This window comes from Malaclemys terrapin, chromosome 4 (genome assembly GCF_027887155.1).
Source record: "Malaclemys terrapin pileata isolate rMalTer1 chromosome 4, rMalTer1.hap1, whole genome shotgun sequence".
Taxonomy (NCBI): Eukaryota; Metazoa; Chordata; order Testudines; family Emydidae; genus Malaclemys; species Malaclemys terrapin.
Window position 1 is genome coordinate 59,127,618 of NC_071508.1, and position 26,763 is coordinate 59,154,380.

The 26,763-nt window shown below is 43.7% G+C and overlaps 1 protein-coding gene across 4 annotated transcripts in view; it reads right to left on the minus strand.

Moving 5' to 3' along the window:
• Positions 1 to 25,723, minus strand: part of BTBD10 (BTB domain containing 10) — a 49,913-nt gene extending 24,190 nt beyond the window's left edge. Inside the window, exons 1-2 of one of the 4 annotated variants that reach the window (XM_054027300.1) lie at positions 25,614 to 25,674; positions 10,562 to 10,718 (exon numbers count right to left, since the gene is read on the minus strand). In XM_054027300.1, the coding sequence (XP_053883275.1) occupies positions 10,562 to 10,662 (101 nt within the window). In that variant the 5' untranslated portion in view covers positions 10,663 to 10,718; positions 25,614 to 25,674. Of the gene's footprint in view, positions 1 to 41; positions 273 to 10,561; positions 10,719 to 25,609 lie in introns of those variants that run through there. The other 3 variants (XM_054027302.1, XM_054027301.1, XM_054027299.1) reach the window with 3 other exon arrangements.
• Positions 25,724 to 26,763: the final 1,040 nt, after the last annotated feature.

A 26,763-nucleotide genomic window follows, 5' to 3' on the forward strand; every position in this document is an offset into this window, starting at 1 on the left:
TGTATTGCTCACAGATTATCCCATTATCAATGGTTACGCACCTTCCTGTTGTATACACCAGGGAAGACATACAAAAACATTGAAATAATTTTGAAATCAGAGTACAAAAGAATTCTGCTCCTTCCAAGAAAGCAGCTCTGGAAGCCAGCTCAGCATCCTTTGGCATTACTTGCTAAGTTCAGCATATTTGATATTTCCATCATCTCCTCAGTAGCCCACTGCACCATTAGCCAGTCCTACTTTTTTCTTCTGTTTTCCTCTCTCCCTCAAGATTGACAATCCTTTTGCAGCTATTCAGTCCATTAAATGTTCAGAGACGCAAGCCCCCCAGATATTAATTCAATTCATTTTCTCACAGTCACTGACTCAGCCGTGCGTAGTGCAGTACTGACGTCTGACCTCGCAGCCTCCTGTGAGCTGAATTCATGCTTGCCATTTCGCCATCTCTAAGCAGCCATTGGATAATGAAATTGATAGACAGGGTAAAGAGCGCGCGAGAGGAGAGCTGCTTGATATATTGCCAAGTACCATCTGTGAAGCTATTTCTAGTCCTGCCAGTTTGTCAGGTTTCAGCACACAAACAAAACACTGAAAAGGTTGTTGCTAACTTTCTCTTATACATACATACATTTTTTATGTTTGTAAAATACCAAATGAAAACTTTAAACTAATGCCTTGAATAGCCATAAAACCAATCTGACTAAATTAGTATTTACAACCAAAACATTCTTTCGCTGAGACCACAAGCACGTGTTGCAATTAACTTTTGAGGGAGAGGGACGATAGGCTCCCACCTTTGGACCCAGAAATCTCTCTTCTGGCAAATCCAGATTAGGAAAGTGCATGCGAGAATGAGGAAATGATATAGCAAAGTATGGTACTTTTCCCTGTCACTAAGCATATTAGTATGTAATTGATACAAAACAAATTCATTGTCTCCTGATCAGTGCAATCTTACAAAAATAGATCACTGAGTTTTTGTTTGCAAGTCCAATTTCTCATATACAAACGGGACTGGGTAAGAGCATCCCAAGCCTATATTTAACAGTTTCAGGGCCACATTTCTGAAAGTTTTTTGGTGATCTGAATGCTACACAATATTTTTTAAATTGATTCATATCATATCAGACTACTGCTTTACAGTCACATTACATTTAAAGAGGGAGGTAAATCCCAGGAAACAGACAACCATAATATAGAAAGTAAAGAAGGTTAAAGAGCAGATGATGGAAGTTAGATAAGAGAGATAGTTAAGAGTTCATCAAGAATTTGCAGCCAGGAAAGCAAATTTGAATTTCTAAAACAAAAAGAAAACCAGTAAAGGAAACAAGACAATACGGTTTTACTACCAGGGACAAGAGAATAGCTTGCAGCATTCCAGACCTCTTGAAGGATTTCAAGAATATGGATTTAGAACAATAAAAAGGGACTTACAACAGTCAAGGTGGAAAGCTACAAAGGATTGAAGAAAGATTTCTGCTCATACAGGTTCAAAAATCTAGATCAATGGGGTTCCCTTTACCGTTCTAATTTGTCAGGAAGCATCTATCTATCACTGGCTTCCAATACTTTTTCTCCCTATGCCCTCTACAAGCTGGCTTCCATACCTTGTTCAGATAGTCTTCTGCCATATTTTAAGATGTCATTGGTCTCATTATGAAGCTGTCAACTGATAGGAAACACAGGTGCAACTGTATTCAAATTCCTTCAGCCGCAGGCTCACGATGCTGTAATTGCAGGACTCGTTTCACCCTCCTGCAATGGAGTAAGCCCAAGTTTGGAGTCTCTTCCCCCTCCCAGGGCAAACAATAGGGCCTCTTACAGCAACACCCATGCAAGGGGCAGTAAGCTACAACTCCTTTTTGCTTGGTTTCAGGTGAACACATGCCCTCTCCTAGCACCCCAAAGAGTAGTCAACATTAAGATATCAGGCTCCAGATCCCTCTCACTTCTCAGGCCAGGTGGTGTATTCCACAAAATGCCCCAAAGGTATGATTCAGAAGTCCATCTCTCCTTCCCACAAATAACTCTTCCAAAGCACCCACTACACTTCTTGGTGGTGCCACAAGTTTTTCCCTCACCAAGAGAGAACAGTACTCTAAAGAGCCTTCTGACCTGGGACCCTGGAGCACCCACAGAACCTTTAGTGGTTCCCCACCTCTAGTTCAGGGCAGTATCCCATACCAAGGATGGAGTACCACCATATTACTCAGAGCTTCAGATCCACTTCACTTCAAAATACTGTCAACGGAGGTCCCTACGAAGGAGATTTTTCAAGTAGTGAGGAATATTTTCTGGAGGTGGATTTACACAGAAACCCTATCTTCAGTGGGTCAGGTTATCCAGCATCCTGCACCATCCTCCATGAAAGGATGCTTGTTGTCTTTCTTTGTACTTTGGCTCCTCCTCTGTTTCCCAATCCAATCACTAAGTAAGAGTCCAAAAAAGGAAGAACTCAAGATGTAGGGACTTCCCACCCAGAGGAAGAGGAAGTCTCTTAGGGCAGGTCTATGCTACAGATTTACTTCAGTACAACTAGATCACTCAGGGATATGAATAATCCACATCCCTGAGCGACATACCGACCTAGCTGCCGGTGCAGACAGCACAATGTTGGCAAAACAGCTTCTACCACCAACATGGATTACCATTTGTCACAGAGGTGGATTAACTATGCCAATGGGAGAGCTCTTTCCCGTAAGCATAGAGTCTTCATTAAGTGCTAGTGGTGCAGCTGTGCTGATGCAGTGTTTTAAATGTAGACATGCCTTTACTCCCCAGAAGGACCAGACCTCAGACATTTCAATTCTGACAACCTAGGTTCAAGCAAAGGCCGAAACCGTAATAAGCCCATTACTAACACTCCAGCGACTGATAGGAACTGCCGGAACAAAGATTCACAGAAGGACAGGAAAGAATACTTTCTTAACAAGACTTAAAGGATTAACTCTTTCCCCTCCTATGAACTCGAAGATAGAGACGTGGAAGCATCTAGATCCTTATTCTTCCATCTCTCCTACTTATGACAAGCTCTACAACATCCTCTCAGATACAACAGAACAGCGGCAGTCCTCCCCAAAGATTGACCCAGTGGTCGGTCAATCTGAGAAATGTTCTCCTCTTTTCCAGTAAGAGACCAGAGTTTGCCTCTCAAAACCTGAGGCCAGAGAACTGGACTCTACCTTAAGAAAACAGCATGAATTGTCACTTACATTTTCATATGCACATCAATGCTTTCTCCTTGTGTGTCTCCTCTGAAAGCAAAATGGATTCAGTACCTCTTCAGAAACCTGGAAATTCAATCCTGACTGCCTAGAAAGTTTTTAAAAACAGCACCTCACATTTGCCTTACAATGTTGCCAGGGACTCAGTTTAAGATCCTGAATCTGGTAGTGGTATGCATCATTAGGGTCAGCCACTTCCAGCACAGATCATGAACTGCTGACTCAACATCCATTTTGTGGCCCTTTTCTTTGAAGGGATACCCTGGGACAGAACATGAAAGACATGGCTGATCCTAATACATTTCTTTCTTCAGATAAGCCAAAAAAACTGGGACCTCCTTGGCTAAATCTTCTAGGAACTGACTTTCCTGGATTTCATCCAGGCTCCAGTTTTCCAGATCTCAAGGCCAACTTCCAAATTAATATATCTGTCACCCATCTGCTAACTGATCAGTCCACGTTGCACCAAGTTCTTCTTCTGAGCCTGTTTCGCAGGGGTAGGCAACCTATGGCACGCGTGCCAAAGGCGGCACGCAAGCTGATTTTCAGTGGCACTCACACTGCCAGGATCCTGGCCACCGGTCCAGGGACCTCTGCATTTTAATTTAATTTTAAATGAAGCTTCTTAAATATTTTAAAAACCTTGTTTACTTTATATACAACAATAGTTCAGTTATATATTATAGACTTATAGAAAGATACCTTCTAAAAACGTTAAAATGTATTACTGGCACACGAAACTTTAAATTAGAGTGAATAAATGAAGACTCGGAACACCACTTTTGAAAGGTTGCCGACCCCTGCTGTATCCTATCCATAACAAACAAATGGCTACATTTAATTTCATTTTTTTTTTTAATACTCTTCAGTGGGTCCTCTCTTCCTTCTCTTTCCAAAACCTAGTTCTGTCCTCTTACTCATCTTCCAAAAGATACAGAAACCTCATGTTCCTCAGAGTCTATCCTATCTACAGTCAGCAGAAGATCGGTGCCAAATTATCCAGTCCTAGACCTTAAGGGGCTGAGTCACTTCACCCATGACAAAAAATATGAAGTATAATCCCTCTGATCCAGGGTAGTTTGGGCAAATTTCAAATGTCTATATATTAGAAGATGCACACCTTCACATATATATTCTAGAATACACTCAGAAGTCTTTGTTTTGCCCATGGGAAGGGTCATTTCCAATACTCCTCCCTCTCGTTTTGGTCTCGTCTCAGCACAGTGAGTATATTGAAAGACTTTAGTTGTTGTGACAGCAGCTCATAGGGAAAGCAACATTCAGGCAACCCCTTCTTTGGAAGTATGGTCAGTCTGGGATTTATGATAGACATGGATAAGAGCTCTCTGCACATCCATTCCCCCCAGCATTATGACCAGATCTACAGTACATGCACTTTGCCGGTATAGGTATGCTAAGACTGGCAATGCACATCTAGTGTGTATGCAGTTTATACCAGTAAAACTTCATTTTGCTGGCATAGTTTATTCTATGCTCCCTCCCCTAGTGAAACAAGCAGAAGTGAAGTTTTGCCAGTCTGAACTGTGTCCATTGTAGGGGCTTTTGCTGGCACAATCATGTCCATCAAAAAATCAGTCCTCATTACATCCATGAGACAGCTTTCGCTGGCAAAAGTTTGTAGGATAGACTGGCCTCTCTCTCATTTTGTAGCCCATTTCAAGACAGTAAAAGGGAAGGTTCATTCACATCAAGAATGCCTACAGTAGTTTACAAGACCACCACCTTCAGATCCTCTCACCAACAGTATTGGACATTCTCTGCTTTGAGACTGCTGTAGATATACTAACTGGTTCAGTACTGAGAGACTTCATTTCAGAACACTTCTCCACTCATTCATCCTCAGAGACTGCAACACTTCCATCTATCATTGCATCATGTCAGGGAATTGTTAGGCTGCTTGATTCCTCACAGCACAATTTCTATTGATGTTATCCACTATGGGTTCGTCATGGAGTCCAGTCTAAATGCTCTGCGTGCAACCTGAACAACCTCTCAGCCCAAGATTTATGAGCTAGACAAGTTTAAAAGTGGCACAGACTGGATCTGCAAATTGTTGATCTGTTGGTAAGTCAGCAGCACTGCCAAAGCCATACATCTGGTAGAGACACTCAATGTCCAGGTCAACTGGCTCAGAATTGATTCACATAGCAAATGTGATCTGGCCCAATCAGTATTTTTAAGAATCTACAGCCACTGACGGGTTCCAAAATTTGATCTGTTTGCTGCTTAAACAATACTCCTGGGGGAATTCTACTCACAATATTTTAAAATTCTGCATATTTTACTCATGAAAATAATACAATACAATCAAGCCAGTTTTAATTATTTTGGTAATTTGTTTAAAAATAACTGTCAGTAAGTATGTCTGTAACAATACACACACACACACATTTCCTGAATCTTTTTTGGACAAATAGATTCCTTACTAGGCATATTAATACAGAACTTTGAGTAATAATTAATTTAAACTACAATACAGAAATGTATTTCCTGCATCCTTCAAAAGCAGTGCAAAGACTTGGGGGGAGTCAGGAGTAACAGAGAAGCTGAGGGAGAGGGAAGTAATTGCTGGGAAAGAGCCTGAGTGTTAACTTGGAGAATTGTTGGGTTGTGGGTGGGAGATTGTTAGGAAGCCTTCCCCATGCAGACCCTGGCTGACCTCTAGCCTCTCCGTCAGGCACATCTGCCCCGTCCCCATGTATCCCTGTACTCCCCTCTGTTCCCATGTGTCCCTGCACCCCACTCAGACACCCCTCTTCCCCCATCCACACATGTCTCTGCACCCCTCCTCCCCATCCCCATGTGTCCCTGCACTCTCACTCAGCCAGCCCCCTCCCCTCATGTGTCCCTGCACTCACCTATCCCATCCGGCCCTATGCCCCACACTCAGCAACTCCCTCCCCATAGGGGCCTGCACCCCTCCTCTGCCAATTCCCATGTGTCCCTGCACACCCATTGAGCTCCATCCCAGAATGTCCCCCCAATTAGCCCTTCTGAACTCCAATCTTTAACTCCCCAGCAGCTCCATGTGCCCCACGCTGTCTGTCCCCCCATATCCCGTGCCTCCTGACTTGGCCCCACAGACAGGGCACTGTGAGGAATGCAGCCTCTTCTCTTCCCTATCTGCAGCTGGGGCTGCTCCCACCTGGGAGCTGCTGCTCTCTGTTCTGGCACCACAGTGGCCCCCTGGTGGGCAAAAGACATAACTGCAGCACTTCTCAGCAGAATGTATTTTCTACTGAGAAAAAGAATTTTGTGCAGTACATGAATTCTGCTTGTGTGCAGTGGCGCAGAATTCCCCTAGAAGTAAAACAAGCCAGAGCTCTACAACAGGGTAAAGAAGGCAGCAACTCATCCTGTAGATGCCTTGTCCATAGGATGGGCAAGAGTCTGAATATCTATTTCCCCTATACCAAGTCTTTCAAGTTACAAGCGAGAGACAGGGCACTCAATATCCCTCATGCCTTCTCTGAGGTCTCGGTATCCCAACTTCCTGCCCCTAACCAAACAGCCTCAACTTGTCCTTCCAATTGCTTCTTCCTTCCATTTCTTGACTCAGTACTGCAGCCCAGAACACAACAACTTTCTGTGGCATCCTTGATTAGCAAACCCTAGTGAATAAAGAGTCGTCAAATTCATCCACCCCACTATCCAGTAGGCACCCAATCATTTTCAAAGCCTACCTTGGTGTGACATACTGTACCCCAAAGTAGAATCCTACAACTCCCATATTCATCATTCAGATATTTCACACAAAGCATGCCACGTAAGATATCATATGAAAAGTCATATTCTGCTGAAAACCATTGTTCTGTCAAAATATGTATATCATTACCATGTATGAAGTTATGAGACGTTGCTGTACGGTTGTCATTTAAATATGTTGTAAGTTTGGGAGTCATCCACCACTAGTTCTCCAGTGACAGCAAAGCGGTGATCCACACCCAGGAGGGTGTTAAACGACCATTCATCGAAAAGGGAGTTGTAAGCAAGGAATTCACAATTCCGTAAGAGAATTGTGCAAGCATCACACAATGGGTAATTGCTCAAATCTGACTCAAAGCCCACCAGGACATGTCTGGGCTAGTGTTTTCCAGACACATGGAATGAGGATATAAAATAGGGGACAGTGGCATCATGCTTTTACCTTTCTCTTCCCCCACTGATACTGGAAGCAACAAGAATGCTAGGAAGACAAAGACTTGAACTGAGGAGACTGGTACCAGGCTTAAAGGGGAAGCCTGTGTATTAAGGACTGTAAACTACCTGCAACATCCAGTGGGGTGAGAAAAATTGTTTGATCCAAATACTACCTAGTCTAATAAGGTTTAAGATTTAGACTGCACGCTTACCTTTTATTTTCTTTGGTAACTATCTCTGACCTTTTGTGCCTACCACTTATACTCATTTAAAGTTTATCTTTTTGTAGTTAATAAATGTGTTTTTATATTTTATCTAAAACAGTGTGTTTTGGTTGAAGTGCTTAGGAATTCTCAGTTCAGTTGACAAAGGCTAGCATGTGTCCTCTCCACATCAAGGGAGAGGAAGACTGGGTAATGAATTTATGCTGGTCAGGCTTCTGACCAGGGTCAGACAGTATATTCCGGGGGTGCAAGGCTGGGGGCGTGGGAGATTTGCTGGTGCCTTTCTCTGTGTGATTCGTGAATGGCTCAGGGAGCATTCATGCAATTTAGCTGGGGCTCCACATGCTGTTGTGCTAAGTGATAAGAGCAGGTGGCTGGGTTTGCTGCTTGCCACTAGCAAAGCATTCTGAGAGACAGTTCAGGATGAAGAGTTAAGGGGGCACAGCAGTACCCCAGGTATCTAGTTGTACCCCAGGGATCCTGTCACACTGGACAACTCCAAAAAAAATTAAATTACATTAGATAAACATCACACAAGATAGTCACAATTACCTCACTCTTCTGGCAGGATTGCAATCTGGGTGTTCATAAAGCACCATGAAATTTCTACTCTTAAGGCAGGGGTTGGCAAACTACAGCCCGGGGGCCACATCAGCCCTTCAGACGTTTTAATTTGGCCCTCAAGCTCCCGCCAGGGAGTGGGATCCAGGGCTTGCCCCGCTCTGCGCGGCTCCCAGAAGCAGCAGCATGCTAGCTTGAGGAGAGTTAACACAAGTAGGTCTTGTCAAGCTGGGAATCATACCCTCAGCTTGAAGTGTAGATGTACCCTGCAATGAGCTACCACAACTGAATACTGAGCTCAGAGAGGGAACACACAGGCATTAACTTCACTTATGGGACTGAAACATTTCAGATCTGGGTTCTACCTGTAGGCTTTTTATTTTTATATTTTAAACTTGAGCAAAATCTGTTCAGCCATTTTCTTTTTACACTCTCTCTGTGTGTTCAAAAAAGAACCCAACAACATTCCCAACATGCCATTTGCTGCATTTAGTAAGGCACAAAGTGAATGAGACAGAATTCTGAAGTAGCCCTTGTCCGATTATCAACCTTGTGCAGGACAATTTGCAAATAGTTCCAGATCATACAGTCTCTTTTTTAAACCTAGTAAACTGCATAAAAACTATATCAAAAATGCTAAGGTTGCTTGGTTACACACTCAAAATCAGGAAATGCCAGTTTGTGCATGCAACCTTAACTTTACTCCCTTGTTCAGATGGATTAGAATACAGTCTAGTTACATTACTACCACGTGCACTTTCTCAAAACATTTTTTCCCTACCATGATGTAAAGTATATTCTATAAAGTGCAACATGAATGAGACTGGGGTACCCAATCCTCATAACAAGCTAGTGCCTTGTGAGTGAAGGCCTTAAGTTTGGATCCTAAAAAGCATTTTTCTACCACCACTAGCTCTATGCAGATTTTAGGTTCTTCTTTTGCAAAGATCATCCAGTAAGTTTAAACCCATACTGAATAGACTGGTCTCCTAAAAATACTAATTCTATTCTTTAGCTCAGCTTTTGGACGGAGCACACTTTGTTTTCTAGTAATTCAGTCCTTTGCCCTTACACACTACTTTTCATATATTTCAATGTCTCAATGTGGCAAAGACACAGACTTTTCAGTGTGAGTTATTTCTTGTCAGCTGAAACAATTAAGTCAATTTCTTGTTCAAAGTTTCCCAAAAGCTGCCTATATTATCCAATGGTCAAATGTTAGTTTGAATGCTTTCCCTTCAAAATGGACATTAGAGTATTTTTGGCATATTATACAGATCTAGAGCCTGTAGAGCACTTAGCACTACCAAGTTATTTATCTTTAAGAGAAAACATTTATTTGCTTGAACTTACTTTAATTTATGCTTCATTTTAGAGACATTAGTGCTCAATAATATTAATTCAACTGTTTTACCTGATGCATATTTGGCTGAAAAACAATTATGCCAATTGCATGTCTTCCATATCTCCTACTGTAATATTAAACTTTATATTGTAAATTTAAGTTATTTGATACAGCAATATCCTGTTACTGAGGGAGGAAGGTTTAGCAATTATAAAGGGAATATAACAATCTGGTCTTATAAATTGTATTTCTAGCTCAACTGTTGAATCACTGTGTGACTTGATAATCATTTAACAACTGAATGCATCAGTTTCCCCACCAGTAAAATGGATAGTCTAACACCTACCTAGCTGAGCAGAAGATTGTGAGGTGTAATTAATGTTTAATAACGGCTCAAATCCTTGAACAGACACATATGTGAAGAGAAACTTTGCTAGAAAAATGTTTGCAACTTAAGCTATTGTCTCGTTTAGCTTCTATTCTGAATACAACAGCTGAAAAATAAATTTACTCCCTAAACTGTCTTCAAATTGAGTATTTACAAAGTATCTCAACTTGAAAAAATCTGTATTTAGGTAAAGAACTCATTTAGCAGTCAAAAGCAAGCAAGTTTGCTAAGCAAACAAAGAGCCATAAAGAGTGAAACTCATATAAGCAAATATTAATTCATCCCCATGAGCAAGCTGCAATTACCCCAAGTGTGCTGTTAAACAGTGCCAACACACTGAAATGATTACCAGGGAATAAACTGTCTGGTATCCATCCCAACTATTCAGGTATCCACGTCACAAGCTACCAACTAAGTGAATTCATAATTCGTTTAATTTGGAGAAGACTAAGAAACGAACAAATACAAGAGAAGATTAGGAAGACTGATAATTGTTTCAATAAAACTAATTCTTTCAAGTGACATTTTTAACTAGAGTTGTGTTAAAAAGAGAAGAACTCCCACATTCATGACAGGACTTGCCACAACCAAATACAGTTGTCTTTAGAATGAGATTTACTGTAGCTCTGAGATGCGATAGATTGTATATGGCACCTACCTTGAATGTTTACAAAGCTTACGGGGTCTATTATGCAATTTCCGATCCCAATTCTCTGGATCACTGGAGTTACTGTCATAAGGATGAGGCCGTCCTGCCATCCCACTGCAAGCTTCCTCACACTATTGCTCTGAAAAGCACACATGCAGAACTCAACCTACATTAAAAGAGCAGTGTCGATCTTTAACAATGCCATACAGAAAGAAAGATGAAGAATTCAAAGTGCTCTTTCTTAGTTTATATTAATGAATACAGTATATTCTAGTTTTTATATTCTTCAGTCTCCATGGTGCAGAAGAGAGCTTATATCTCCTACCTGGCCTGCTGATACTGACACTAAAATTGTGTTTTCATTATAAGAGGTGTAATCCTATATACTTTAGTAAATAACTTTAAATTTGATTTAATTTATTCCATTGTATGCAGACAAAAGGTTATTAATTAGATGTTACAAGCACAGTAGAACACTTTTCAATATAATTTTAACTACATAAAGTTAAATAATTCAGAAACAAACCATTTGTCTACTACAGGAATCCTTGAACAGGAATAGATTTGGATTTTCTTAGGTATAAAATGTTATCGTCTAACAGTGAATGAACAGTTAATTGTTCATCCAGTTGAATCAGAATTAAAAGAACCAACTTTATAGTTAGCAAATAGTGACATTATTGCCTGTGCTCAATATCCCATTACAAAGAATTATTTAAATGTTAAATATAATGAAAAATCCTACAAATTCTAGAACAGACATAAGAATTAGATGTGAATATCTTAAAGTGAAGACTTTGCAAACCTGCATGCTTAAATTGTTTCTCAAACTGAGAAATGGTTTTGTACGTGACTCATCCATTAAGAGTACTTTTAGGTAAAACATTAAACTTATGACTGATAAAAGACACAGTCAATACAAGTGACATAAAACAAGCTACATCTGGAGTGGAAAATACATTCTAGAGAGATTTGCAAAGTTTTCCAATCAATCAATCAATTCTTCACCATTAGAAGAAGGACATGCTTTACTGATCATGTAAGCAGTTAACATAATTTACTTCTTGTCTTCATAAGATATGGAAAGCCTAGAGAAAATTATTTCAGAAATAATCTGCTACATTGGTTTGGCCAGATTAAGCTGAATATTCTGTGATCTTGTCTTCCTCTGCCTTTTCACTGTTATTCAAGTTTCAGCTTTTATATATTTTAATAACGAAAAATTACTCTCAAAACTAATGAGAATGTCAAAAAGTTTCTATTGCCCAAGAAGAATTTAAAATGTCTTGTTGCTTGGAAAAACTTCCAATAAAGGCAAACAGTAAATCACAAGACTCCTGGACAGAGTTAATTAAGAATTTAGAAGACAGAATTTGGTTAGTGCAGAGGAATGGAAAAGCACAATCCATTTTTAAATTAATTTGGGAATTATGTTTTCTAATTTGTGATGTCCATTTCTAACAAATGAAAAGAACAAACAGTTGTAAAAATATTTACTGGAAAAACTATTTAATACATGTAAGATCATCTTTTTCAGCTAGCTGTTTAATTAATCTGCACCATTATTAATACTTACATATAGGTGCTTAAGTGTTTAACTTCAATGGGACAACTCAAACACACCGTTAAGCACATGCATAAGCGTTTATAGAATTGGGGTTTTAGTATCTTAAATGTTCAACAACTCCTCCATACATTTCTTCACCAAACATTCAGACTAACAAAACTCAATGGTTGGTGTGAAGAATGAGGGAGGGAGTTGTATGTAATTTTTAATATAAACATCATATACCCTGATATTAACCTGCCTGAACACCAGAGGTTAAACCAAAGGATGCTGTGAAGGGGGAAAAGCCACAGGAAACTAAACAATGGTAAATACAAGGTTCCTTGAGGGAACAATGGGAGGGGGTGCCATCAAAAAAAAAAAAAAAAAAAAAGTGGCTTCAACCAGGCCAGAATTGCTTCTCCTTCCCACAGCTGAACCTAGGATCAAAGATGATCCTCAAACCTCATAGATGCTAGAAAAATGAGGGATTGAGTGAGTAGCCAAAGGCTACCCAAGTTGTATCAGTGAAAGCTAACAGACTGACACATGCAAAGACAGGGAGCCTGCTGCCACAGGACAGGCTGTTTCTCCCTGACAGAGACAGTTAGCTGGGCTGAGGGGAACTTACAAAGCTGGCAAGGAAAGTTTAAGATGTAAGCCCCATGTGTGTAGGGCCGGCTCTAGGTTTTTTGCCGCCCCAAGCAAAAAAATGTTTGGCTGTCCCCCCGTCCCCCCCCAACCCCAGCCAGGGCCAGCTCCAGGCACCAGCTTAACAAGCAGGTGCTTGGGGGGGCCAAGGGAGAGGGGCGGCACCTGTGACAATTTGGGGGCGACAGGTCCCTCACTCCCTCTAGGAGCGAAGGACCTGCCACTGAACTGCCGCCGCCGATCGCGGCTTCTTCTCCCCCCCCCCAATTGCCGCCGCCGATCGCGGCTTTTTTTTTTTTTTTTTTTTTTTGGCTTGGGGCGGCAGAAATGCTGGAGCCGGCCCTGACCCCAGACCTGGTCTACCCGCCCCTCCACCCGCACCCCCCTGCTGCCCCAGCCCTGGGCCTCCCTCCACCCGCACCCCCCTGCCGCCCCAGCCCTGGGCTCTCCCCCTCAACTGCACCCTCCTTCTGCCCCAGCCCTGGGTCACTGGTAACTCGCTCCCAGGGTGGGTCATTCAGCAGGAATTTTAGATGTGCACAGAACACAGACAGGATTGGTTCCCATATGGTTACAGAACTCTAGTAAAGTGGAACAATTTTCAGCTTGTGTGACCGGAGGATATCTGGATGCATATTATAAGACTGTCCTCCATAAATGAGGAAAAGTTGAGGTGCCTTTATTATTCTTTTGTTCCACTCTTTGTTTCTATGGGGAATTTGCCAATGCAATATCACGGTCTTCCTTTTAAACAAGTAAAACTAAAAAAAAAAAAAATTGGCAATGGCTGTTGAAAATAGCAATTCCAGTCCTAATAAACACTGGGAAGCATTTCTTGCTCAATTTTATCCTGCTTTTTCTACAGCAAGTTACAGTGGATCAGTATATTTGATTTGGGAGAAATGAAGTAATAGCTGCCTAAATTGAGCTTGAACACTCCTGAATTTTGAGATGTTCAAATCTGGAAGGCAGATGCTAGACTCCCTTTCTGAATATTAGCTAAAACTGGAAAGGAAAAGTCAATTTCTGCTTCCATGGCTCAGAAGTGGAAATCCGCCTACGTGCCTGGTACTGTATCTAAAGCTGCCCAGGTCCAGAGCCTCCCCTCCCTTACTTTTCATTTTAAATTCTAGTGGGATCCACATACCTCCCTTGCTAGGCTTCAGATAGAGAGGGGCACTGTCCAATTTAGTCCACCCAATTCTTTCTTTGGGGGCTGCAAGGTGAGGTCAACCCCAGTATCCCTAATCCAGGCTGGGGATATCTGGGGCAAAGCCTTCTACTCCTTGGGCATACTTGTTCCCCGTTCACAGTGCCACCCGTTCTAGCAGTGAGCTCTCCATTCACGGCAAGCTGCAGCATGAGGTTTCAGCTACCATACTCCCTCCCCCTCCCTTTCCTGTTAATAGCAGCCAAGGGAATGCTGGGAAATGTAGTTCTTTCCCTGCTCCGGGGCTGGTTCTTTAGACAGGGAGCTAACCAAGGAACTACAGCTCCCAGGGCCCCTTGTTGGTTCTCAGCTCCCATGCTGGCTCCCTGCCAGCTGCCGCCCCTGCAAATGGGCTGCCCCAAGCACCTGTTTGCTTTGCTGGTGGCTAGAGCCACCCCTGCATGTGTGTAGGCCTATTGATTTTACCCTGTACTGTACACACTTCATACCTTTGAGGAACAAATAAATAACGTTTTGTTTTGAAGACACTGTTTCTATATCACTGAAAACTTATGCTATCACAGGTTCTCAAATGGAAACCACTGCAGATCTCCAAACCAAGTTGTGCCTTCGTGGTCATGAATCAGGGAGTTGAAGCCCAGAAATCCCATCTAAGAGTGGTTTGACTGCAGTTACACCCTGAGAGAGGTGCAGGAAGCCAGGCAAGTCACCTAAGTGGGGCACTCAAGAGAGCTAAAGAGGCCTAAGGTGCAATTTGCCCTGTAGTCATAGCAGTTTGACTTTTGAAACCAAGAGAATTATAACATATCCTACAAATCAACAAAACATCTCTGTATAGCACACAAAACAAACATAGAAGCAAGAGTATTCAAGTTTTCGGTAGTAAAAAGCATTTTGACAGTATCGGTATCAAACCAGGTTAAAGCAGCAGCTGAAACTGCTACCTCTCACAATTCACAATTAGATGTTAACTTGTTTATCTTGACCTGTGTCTGCCCAAAGAGGCAGGAAGAAAAAAAAAAATCTTAAATTTATCTATTAGGGCAGAGGTGGGCAAACTACGGCCCACAGGACCATCCCAGCCAGGGAGGCTAGTCCCCGCTCCTCCCCTGCTGTCCCTCCTCCTATAGTGTGGCTGGCTCCGGCCAGGCGGCACAGCTGCCAGTCCTGGTGCTCTGAGCGGCCTGGTAAGGGGGCGGGGAACGGGGGGGTTGGATAAGGGGCAAAGAGTTCCAGGGGGCAGTCGGATAGACGTGGGGCGGGGGTGTGGACAGGGGTCGGGGGGTGTGGACAGGGGTCGGGACAGTCAGGGGACAGGAAGCAGGGGAGGTTGGATAGGGGGTGGGGTTCTGTGGGGGCGGTTAGAGACGGGGAGTCCCGGGAGGTGGCGGTCAGAGGACAAGGAGCAGAGGGGGTTGGATGGCAGAGGACAAGGAGCAGAGGGGGTTGGATGGGTCGGGGGTTCTGAGGGGAGCAGTCAGGGGGTGAGAAATGGGAGGGGGCGGATAGGGGATGGGGGCCAGGCTGTTTGGGGAGGCACAGCCTTCCCTACCTGCCTCTCCATACAGTTTCAGAACCCCGATGTGGCCCTCAGGACAAAAAAAGTTTGCCCACCCCTTTGTTAGGGGATGCTAAGTTATTGCAGCAGTAAAAGAGCCCTATGACTCATTTTATATGTGAACTGAAAATTTAGGAGGCCAAAACATGAAGTGTATGTGACAGTTTTATAACAAACCTAATGTCATTACTGTATTTACCATTTATCAAAGAGCAATGTTTTTGGTGCTTAATAAAGGAACCTGCAATCTAGTTCAGTCTCAGAAAAAAGTGGATAAGATACTGTGTGTTTCTGTATGAGCGGATGGTGAATTTAGTAGTAATCTAGAGCATTGTTTAATGTTAATTCATAGGTGCAGCATGCCATATATTTTCAGCCCCCAAATAGTATTTAATGAATAAAATCTTTTTACATACCACATTTCACCTTGAATTGATACAAACTATAAGCATCACTGATTCCATTATTAATGTGGGCTCACCTCTGGAATGATAAGCAGCAAGTTTAGCAATAATGTATCTGTGTAGTTTAGGACAGGAAGTAAAGAGTACTTTTTCCAGTTGAAACTACACAAGGAATTTAGGCAAGCAGGCAGAAGCGTAAATAGTCACACACACTAGAATTTGGCCAGAACATCAGTACCCCTATTCATAGGTATTATCTCCCCATCATTGCTGAAAGCCTGTCTCGTTTAGATCTGTTCTGAGCAGTGACATGGTGCTAAGAACACCTATACCCTATCTACTCTAGCACTCCTGCCATAACTACTGTTAATGTTGTTTTTCCAAATTACTTGCTCACTTTATACCCCATATTCTTCATGGAAATATGCTTATGATATGGATATGGCATAACAGATATATTTTATGCAAGATGGGGCTTGTAAGGTATCATCGGAAAGGTTATAATTTACTGAATGTGATTATCCAATTTTTATGCATGTACCATTTCTGTATCTAAAGTTAGGAATATTGACTATGTATGGATGTGTATTTGGGAGACACCCACCAGACAACAGCCTTGATGGGCCATTAGGAAGAAACAATAAGACTTTGAAGATACTAATCTCTCTCCTTCCTAAATGGCATTCTGGGACATTGTGGTGAAACTAATAGGTCAGGTGGTCCTGTCACCTGGTACTAAACACCACCTTGGACTTCTAGTAATTTTCCACTAAAAGGAGAGGGAGGTCAAGACTGGGAAACAAAAGATTCCCACCTTATGTAAATCTTATTTAAGGCTGGGGAGTAAGTTGATCTTGGTTCACTCTTCACTGAATCCCCACCCAGTATGACTGCTGGAAACACCTAAGGAACAAGGACAAAGGGAAAGGGGGCAGAGTACTGAACCCAGTCTGGAAATGGAATTCATCTAGTCTGTGAATAAGATACCTGAAGATTTAAGCTGCAAGCAGGATAGCTAACCTTCAAGAATTTCTGCAACCTGCCCCAAAAGCAACATTTAGGGTGAGAAATTCCTTCTTGAAACCAAGTCTTTTTAAGATCTTAAGCTTAGTATGTGTGTTTTGTTTTATTTGCTTAGTAATCTGCTTTCTTCTGTTTGTTATCCCTTATAATCACTTAAAATTTACCTTTTATAGTTAAACTTATTTCTTGTTTATAACATAACCCAGCTTGTGCAATTCATATGGGGGTGGGGGGAGGCAAGAAGCTGTGCATCTCTCTCCACATTGAGGGAGAGGGTGAATTTTTATGAGCCTGCACTGTGCAGACTTTTCTATACACCGCAAGACAATATTATTTTGGGTTTACTCCCCCAAAGGGGTGTGCACTTGAGTGCTGGGCAATTTCCTTGCTGAATCTTCCCATAGAGAGCTGCTTGCAGACCGTGTGTGATTCTACAGATGGTGCGTCCCTATCTGTGTGTGTGCTTCCAGAGGCCGAGAGCCTGATTCAGCAAAACAGGGAGAGGGAGCCCAGACTAGTGGAGCAGGCGGGCTCAGTGAAACCCAAATACATCAGGTGGCATCCCGGACAAATGGGGGGTGGTGAGGGGGTCCTAACCCATCACAGGCTCCCTGGACTATTCTAGGCTATACCTACACTAGGAGAACTTTACAAGTATACTTTACCAGCAAAGCGCTCTGAGCACATACAGAGATAGAACAGTAAAACTGTGCTTTCTATGAGTATAGTAAATCTACATCACCCCCTGAGCAAAAAAAGCTATACCCATAAAAGCACAGATTTACCAGCCCAGTGCAACTGTGTCTACACTAGGGGCTTCTTATGGTACAGCTGTGTCGTCAAAGATCACACCTCTTCACACTCCTGACTGACAGCCATGCCAGCAAATATCCTAGCCTTAGCACCTTACCCTCCAGTTCAAGCCAGCTGCCCTATCAAAATAAGTATGCAGCAGCTAATTTCAACTTTTTATAAAAATTAACATTTGAATATTAAACAGCTCTCAATTTAACTTTTACACTGGAAAGTGAGGCAAAAGAGGCCAAACGGACTAAACTGCAGCTGAAGTGGCAGCCAAACTTCTGGAGGGAAAGGAGCAATTTAAAAATCTGCTTTTTCTCCTTCACTTTCCTCATCCTCCCTTACTTCTCTCACCGCGTTCATCTTTGTTCTCTCCATCAACACTCCCTCTCTCCCTTCATTTAATGTAACAGACACAGGGATTGTGAGTAAGTTTGAGATACTAGATCTATGTACCACCGGGAGACAGTGTGCAGCTATGTCATCACCAAGAAGGCCCAACCTACCAGTGTCCCGAATCATATACACCTCTACCCAGATATAATGCGACCCGATATAACACAAATTCTGATATAACGCGGTAAAGCAGTGCTCCGCAGGGGCGGGGCTGCGCACTCCGGCAGATCAAAGCAAGTTCAATATAACGCAGCTTTACCTGTAACGCGGTAAGATTTTTTGGCTCCCCGAGGACAGCGTTATATCGAGGTAGCGGTGTACTGTAACAAAATGTTTCAATGTAGCAGATAATAAATAAGCTCTTACACAAGAATTCTTCCCAGGATCCTGCATTGTCCTTAACTGGATGCTTCAGAGACAGGCAAAAACTCTACAATGCCTTTGGCTTTACTATACCATGGGGAAAGTACTTACTTCCCAACCATAGTTAGCAAACAGGTGACGTCCTAAAGAATGAGGATTTGCGCCACTGTATATTTTTTTTAAATCATAGATAGTGTAAGTACAGATGCTATTTTTACTCATATAAATTGCTTTTTGCATCAGGTTTTTTTGTCCAAGTTTATGCCAGGCCAAGTGACATTTTTCAGCTCTTACTGCTCTAATAAGACCAGGTCATAAGAGAAATGTATCAAAAGATTAAAAAAGTGTTGATACCACTGAGAGAAGCTGTGCGGTAGTCTGAACTGAATGAGAAAACATTTGCTGATTGAGACAGAACTAATCTCGCTAACATTTCACTGAGGCAAATCCACTTTTACTGCAATTAGTCTCCCTGGTAACAAATAGGCTTGGGGAAAAACAACATTAAAAAAGATGACAGATTTCCACCTACACCAGGGATCATCTTCAATAAGAATCTGGGATGTGCACAAAAGATATACTTACAACCGCATACATAGAGGGTCAGACATTGATATGGACCATTAGCCTTTAAGATGGTAAAATGAGTTCTGTCTTGCCACTGAATATTGTAAGTCCATAAGGGGAGGATCTCCTATCGCACTCAGTATCTCATTTGGCAAATCAGAACACCTTAGCCAGGACGGGTGTGCGGTTACTATGTTTGCCTCGGTTTTCACTGCAGTGTCAATGGCAACTTAAGTCTCTAAATGCCCTGGGTTTAGCTTCCTCAGGCAGTTGATAAAATAAGGGGGATAGTTTATCCTAGATATGGAAGACATAAATTAGCTAACAAACTGATAGTTGTATGCACATTTGTTGAATAGCAATGAAGTTGATTCCAGGGACTAGAATCCACCTCTCCAAGGTGTGGTATATTTGACCCATTGAAGGGAGAGGCAGGAGAAGATTCCCTGTTTTGTGCCACAAAGGAAAAAAACTAACCCGGTAAAAATGGCAGCAAACAGACTTAACTCCCAATAGCAACTCTCTCTGTTGCCTGGTCCTAGGGGAAAAAAAGAAAAGGAAAAAAGAAAAAAAAAAAAAGGAGTGGAAGTATCAGAATTTTCAGTGCAACAAACAGACTCTTTGGCACCTGGGAGCTGGATGTAATGCTATCAATCCTCCCTGAGGCACTGACGCTGAAGCACTGAGATGCCGGATACAGATGCACTGAAACCCAATTCAGCAGACAAAGGTCTCCAAAACCAGATGGAGCGGATGCTAGAAGGCCTCTAACAGAGAAGTGCCTGGCATGGAAGATGATGCAGCACCATGCTGGCTGTAATGGGGTGGCCATTTAATGAGCACCCCCTCATAGCCAGGGGTCACTTTGCAGGCCCCCTGCCACTATTAGCCCCCCTCATGTGAGCCCCTTAATTGCTGAACACAGATTTTCATGTAGATATTAAATCAGGCCCAGGCAAGGGTATTAACAAAAATGGCTCAACAATCCTCAGGGTCCCAAAATAAAAGTCCATCACCACACTACAGTCCATACTTTGCTCTGGTGTCTTCTTTCTCAGCCAGAGCTCTTCTTCTGTCCTAGTCTGTTCTCACAGCCCATCCTCCCAGCTCTTCCTATCTGGAGCCTACCTTGCTACGCCCCCAAACTTCTAGGGTCAAACTCCATCTGAATTTCCCCACAGGAGCCTTCTGCTCCCTGTGCTTCTCTGTCACAGCTCCCTTGGTCTCAGGTCTTCCATGCAAGAGCTATTCATACACTCTGCAGTTTCTCCACAATTTTCTGAGCTTTCCACTGCTCTTTATAGGGCAATCACTGTGATCTCTGCAAGGTGTGGTTGATTCTGTAATCAGGGATGGCTAGCACCAGGCCTCCAGTGGCACACTAATCTGTTACACTGGCTATGACATCAAATTGAGTTGTGAGACACATGGCTCCATTTCTTCAACTCGAAATAAACACTGTGACAGCAAATAATCCTCTAAAGGTTCAACAGGTCTTTCCACATTGACACTGAAGCCAGTGTTGAGCTTGACAGAGCAGACATCTTCCAACTCTAGGTGCCAGATTTTGGGGAATGCAACTATGAGATTGAAGAGTTCTTTGGTGGTAGCTTAGCCTAACCCTCAGTATCAAATGTAAGTGATAAGTCCTTGGATATCAAGCTTTTTCTGGCAAGGAAGTCTGCTGGATGCCTGTTCTTGATTCAGAAGATAGGGGCCAGGTACTGCACATTGACTGCTCCAGTTGATCAGTAAGAGGACAATATTCAATTAGCCAACAGGTGGAATTTAAGGCTAATAGCCCTACAAGTATGATTGGTAAAAATCTAATACAGAGAAAGCAGAGTAGGTACAGAAAACTATCTGTTGCAGATACAGTACCCTCAGAGAAATACATCTTAAAGCTGAACAACAGACTCACAATAGCACAAGGAAGTCTCACTGGAGCCTGGAAAATAGAATGCCCAATGGGGCCAAAATTTTGACAAAAGTCACACTATTAAATATTCCAGATTTCTAAGTCAAAATACTAAACTTCCAAAAAGGGACAGACAGTTAATTTGCTGCTCACTGCCTACAGTTGGCGGAAGAATATGAATAGCAGTTGAACTGCACTCCTTTATATATCCTTAGCTGGGATGAGATGAGGAGATCAGCAGGTGTGCTTACAGTCCCAATGACATCTGCTTTGTAAGACGTTCCAAGTGAGCATTTGCCATTGGCGCGCGCACACATCCTACCCCACCTGCTGTGAAGATCCATGTCTGTTAAATAAATTTGCTGTAGACTTAAGTACACATCTACTATATAAAAGCAACTTTATGTGGCTGTATATCAATCATAATTACTTATAAAATGTTACTAAATTGACACTGATCAAAGCCTAATTGATAAAGATCCCTTGCAATACAGCATTAACTAACATTAGGTTAGGTGAGATGCAAGTAATTCAGAACTTAAAATAGCAGCCATGTACTCTACAGTGATGTAGAGAAAACTTCCCCTCATGAATAAACAATAGATGGCAGTTGAGTGAAACTGACAACATTCTCACCTGTGTAACAGCAGATGTAGAAGAACAGTCCTAAGTTTCACTTTATTGCTACTGCAAGAGTCATGGAAGAGAAATGTCTAGTCTCACAACAGCACACACCTAAAAACTTGTCCTCCTACTTTTCCAAGGACATAATAGATCAGCTCAGTGAAATTCAGTCACTCAGCCTGCTCCTATTGATTTCAATGGAAGCAGGAGGGGGCTCATCCTACATGAAAGCAAAATCTTGCCTGCTACTGCAGGACCAAATGGAATAGCAATTCACAGGTTAATCACTCATCTCCAAATGTATATGCAGGGCTAGAAGTCAAAAGGCCAGTCACAGCTATCAACAGTTCAACTGCCTCAATAAGCAAGAATACCATTCCAACAGAACCATAATTAGCTCAATACTACTCAACACCAGTGACAAAAGGATCATGGCATAAACTTAGGACTCACTGCCCAAGAGCCAGGAAGGGTTTATAAAGGAGGAAGTTTCAGCAATCAAAGAGCTAATGGGTATTTCTACACAGCAAAGAAAAGCCTGTGACTGGCCCATGCCAGCCAACTCTGGCTCGCAGGGCTCAGACTGCAGGGCTGTTTCATTTCTGCATAGACAGCCAGGTTCAGGCTGAAGCCCAGGCTCCAGGACACTTGTGGGGTGGGAGGGTCCCATAGCTCAGGCTCCAGCCTGAGCCCAGAAGTCTACACAGCAATGGAACGGTCCCTGAGCCTAAGCTGGCTGGCACGGGCCAGCCACAGGTTTTTCTTTGCTGTGTAGACATATACATGAGGCTTTGGGCAAAAGTTTTAGCTGTGTGGATGGAAGAAAATGTCCAGTCTTAGGGAAGGTCTACACTTACCCGGTAGTTCAGCGGCGAGCGATCGAACTTCTAGGTTCGACTTATCGCATCTTGTCTGGATGCAATAAGTCGAACCCGGAAATGCTCGCCGTCGACTGCGGTACTCCAGCTAGACGAGAGGAGTACCGCGGAATCGACGGGGGAGCCTGCCTGCCGCGTGTGGACCGAGGTAAGTTCGAACTAAGGTACTTCGAACTTCAGCTACGTTATTCACGTAGCTGAAGTTGCGTACCTTAGTTCGAATTAGGGGGTTAGGGTAGACCTGGCCTTAGAGATGCCATACAGGGAAAAACCGCTAGATTTAGACAGCCTGGATATGTCAGAGTAGAAAGAGAATAAGTCAGAGATGAAACCAAGACTGCAGTCCTGAGTAAAAAGAGACAGCAGCCGTGGACAACAACGGCACTAAGAAAGGGGAGAGATGTTTAGAGAAAACAGTTCAGTTTTGGCTATACTGTCAGGTTGAACTGAGAGATGTATATACCATCATTGTTTGCGATGTTACTGTAGCTTGTTGGTCCTAGGATGAGATACACAAGGTGGACTAGGCTCGAATGCTTGTCCATTCCACCAAGAGAAGTTAGTCCAATAAAAGACATTACCTCACCTATCTGGTCTCTCTCAGATGCATATACATAAGGTGATGTAGAAAGATTTAGTCTAGATAGAAGGAGGCAGGTCTGAAGTAGCAACAAAGATCTGTAAATCTGCATAAAGATGATGACTAGAACCTTGCTTTTGAATTAGATCATCCAGATATAATGTGTAGAGGGGCAAGAGGAATCCAAGAGCCTTGTAGTACCCCCACTGAATGTTGGAGCAGGGACGAGGAGTATCCTGTGAACGAAACATTGAAGAATAGTCTCAGGTAAGAGGAGAACCAGTAGAGGACAGAGCTATTACAAGCCAAAGGAAGGACAAGATTTTAAGAGCATGACTGATGTCAAAGTCAGTCAACAAATAAGAATGACAAAGATGGAGTACTTGTTTGTGAATTTTGGTGAGAACTAGTCAGATGAGTGTGTACAGGTAGATTTTGGCAAACCAGTAAAGTGCCTGAAACCACTATGGCTTATTGCTAAAAGCAACCTAGTCAGTAGTCTCAGCATAACCAAGGCAGGAAGAGAGGGGGTTTTGGATGCCACAGAAAGGGCAGCTTAACCCCGCATCCTTCCTGATAAGAATTGTGTTGAACTTGCTAATACATACATTTTAGAAGAGCAGGATGTGCCTCAGGAATGTCTATTGGGGCCTCAGGGCTGCAAACTCTGGAAAAACCCACAACTGGTTAATCAATAATCAGAAGGAACCTCTTGCTTGACCATTGAAACTGCTTACTTGACAAGTTTTCTTTAAGGGACATGTCATTCTATTACTAATGTATAAATAAGGGTGAAAAGTTTGAGGTAGTTGGACTCTTTTGGACGCTTCCTCTGGATACATCTTGTGGTCCCCACCGGCAGAGGGAAGATTTGGCCATTGGAAGCCTGCCGCTGTATCACTCAAGAGCCGCACTCAGCTTTAGTAATTATCAGGGGTTTGGGGTGTTTTACTAACTGTTGCGGATGTAAGTGCTTGAGACTATGTAAAGTTTAGCTTTAAGAGGACAACACAAGAGTGCTTTCAGTTTGTGACAGCCATCTATCGGTCGGACAGCCGTGTCTCCCGATTTATTTCCTGACACCATCTCACACTGAGTAAAAGTTACCAAGAGCTTTGGGTTGAAAGAGCCCTGGGTAACAAGTGAAGTGGGCATTTCCCAAATTGGAAAGGATCAAGGATGAAGTTGAAGGAAAGGAACTCCAGACAGGTGTTAGATGACATTCCATGATCTTAGAGATGAAATGGAGGAAGGAGATGAAGTGACAGCTGGAGAGGTGAGTGGGGTTGCGGGTGGGTTTTTATGCTATGTTGCTTGCAGCATTGGTGATCAACTGCATTTTACTCATCCCAAAATTTGCAATTGCATTTTGTCAAAGCAATTTTGTCAGAATACAACATTGTGCATTTCAGGTGCCAACACAGCATTACTAAGCGTATCTTTGATAACAGACTGATACTTCGGGACAAGGAGGCACTCTCAATAGTTTCAGGAGGCTCAGTGGAAAAGCTGGAGTTGCTGAAGAAAACATCAGAACTAAGACTTCATCAAGGTAAGGCAAAGTTGCTGGTCAATCAGTACATTCACCATTAGGACAGTGGTTTTCAGCCTGAAGTCTGTGGATCCCTGGGGTCCACAGACTATGTCTAAGATTTCCAAAGGGGTCCACACCTCCATTTGAAATTTAGGGGTCTGCAAATGAAAAAAAGGTTGAAAACCACTGTCTGATGATACTACAATAGGATTTCAGATTACTCTGTAAACATTGACAAATTCAACATCACCAAAAACAAATCTCAAATCCAGAAGAATCAGGGACAGGCTACAGTCTTAACAACACCCCACCATCTCATTGTTTTTATCTAGCCATCCATTGAGAGTAGTTCATTTTGGTGTTGAGAGAACAGCCCCAAAAGCTAAGTGCCCTGCTTTAAGTGACTGTACACAAAGGAACGTTCCACTGTTCACTAGTCACCACCAGGAGGAAGGGATATTAATTTCATAGGAACCTGCAGAACTGCCCTTTACAGTTTAATCACTGTTTTTAACTGGCACACAAGAGAACAGAGCTCCTTTCAATCCCCAACAGGAAATGCCATTCTGACACGTGACAGAAAACCTTCATTAACACGATTTATTAATAGCATCTCCAACCACTTCATTCAAAAGCTACTAGTATGACTAGCCAACCAAGAGCATCAGGAAACAAATCCACTGTCCATCTTCCCAGAAGGCAAGATATCAAATGTACACAGAGTACGAAGGAACGGTCACTTATAACGAAGTAGCACCTTATAGACAGTCACAGCAAACCTGCTACCAGGGGGTTGGGGGGTCATTTATCTACACCCACCCCAGCGACACCCCACTTGTGCGCCCCGCAGCCCTACCTGCTTCCCCACCCCTACAACCTCGAAGCCTCCGCTCCCCGCCCGGAACCTCCAGCCTCCTCCCCAACACAGCTCCGCTCCCCCTCGGCCCGGCTCCACAGCCACTCCCGCCCCCACACAGCCATGCAGCCGCGCTCCCCATCCTGTCAGCCCCCGCCGGCCCTGGGGGTCCCGGCCGATCTCTCACCGACCCCGCCAGGTTCCGGGACAACGGCCGCCTCGCTACCAGGCTCCTGCTGTACCTCCCAGGCCGCTCGGCCTCGGCTCGGCCGCTGCAAGCTCCTCCTCTCGCCAGAGAGGAGGGAGGAAACGGGAAAGGGGTGAAATATCGCGAGGTTTGCGCCGAACGCCCGGTATCGTGCGGGGGAGTGTAGTGGGTTTGCTGCTTTCCAGGCCCTGCCCAGGCGGAAGTGAGGGGGGTGGGGGCGCTGCCTGGTGAAACCGAAAGCGAGGGCGAAGCCCGGGTCGAGGCGCGTGTCTGTCGCCTGTGTGACGTTCGGTGCCCCAGGGTGCGGGCTGGGGAGCCGCGTGCGCCACCAGGAGGTCACCGGTCCCATGGTGACGGGGTGGTGCCCAGAGCCGCTCGCAGCAGGAGTGGGACAGGCCGGGGGAGGAGATGGGGGCAGAGGCGGGAGGGGGAGGTAGCGTGGGGGCGATGCAGCCGCAAGTGAGGGACGGAGGAGCCGGTGTGGGGAGATGGGGCTGTGAGAGCGGGACCTGGGTCGCCGCACAGAGCCGGTTTTCCGGGGGATTCGAGCAGGCGCGTGGACGGGGGGAGATTGACGGGCAGGAACTGCCCCCTCACCAGTGGCGCAGCAGGTTACAGACCATGGGGGGCGGGAATGAACCTCAGAACCGGGAGATTCTTAGTTCTCCGTGGCAGCTAGCGGCCTTGGTGATGGTAGGGGGTGAGGAGGACGAGAAGCTTGATAACGATGATCCTTGGCTCATCCAGCCCGTTAGCGTGGCTATCGGGGGCATATAAGAACCTACAGACAGGTCGCTAGCCTGCTGTCAGTGTCACCGGTTCAGCTGGCCGGCATCTCCTCCCAGCGGTCAGACTGCAAAGAGTTTACAAAACAGCATTCTGTAAGTAAGAATGACAGACAGGCCCTGAAAACAGAGACGTACCAGTGTTGTTCTAGTGATCATCTTTATTGGGACAATTTGGTGTAACATCTGTAATTTGTGGCTGGGAGCGATGTTGTTTTGCCACACGCTCAGAACTTTGGGATAGGGTGTGATGCTTTTGAATTATGGGTTGTCATAAGATCAGCCATGCTGATGAGTTTTCATGTGCTTGTCGTTTTGAAACCAATACCATAGCGTTAGATTTGGATC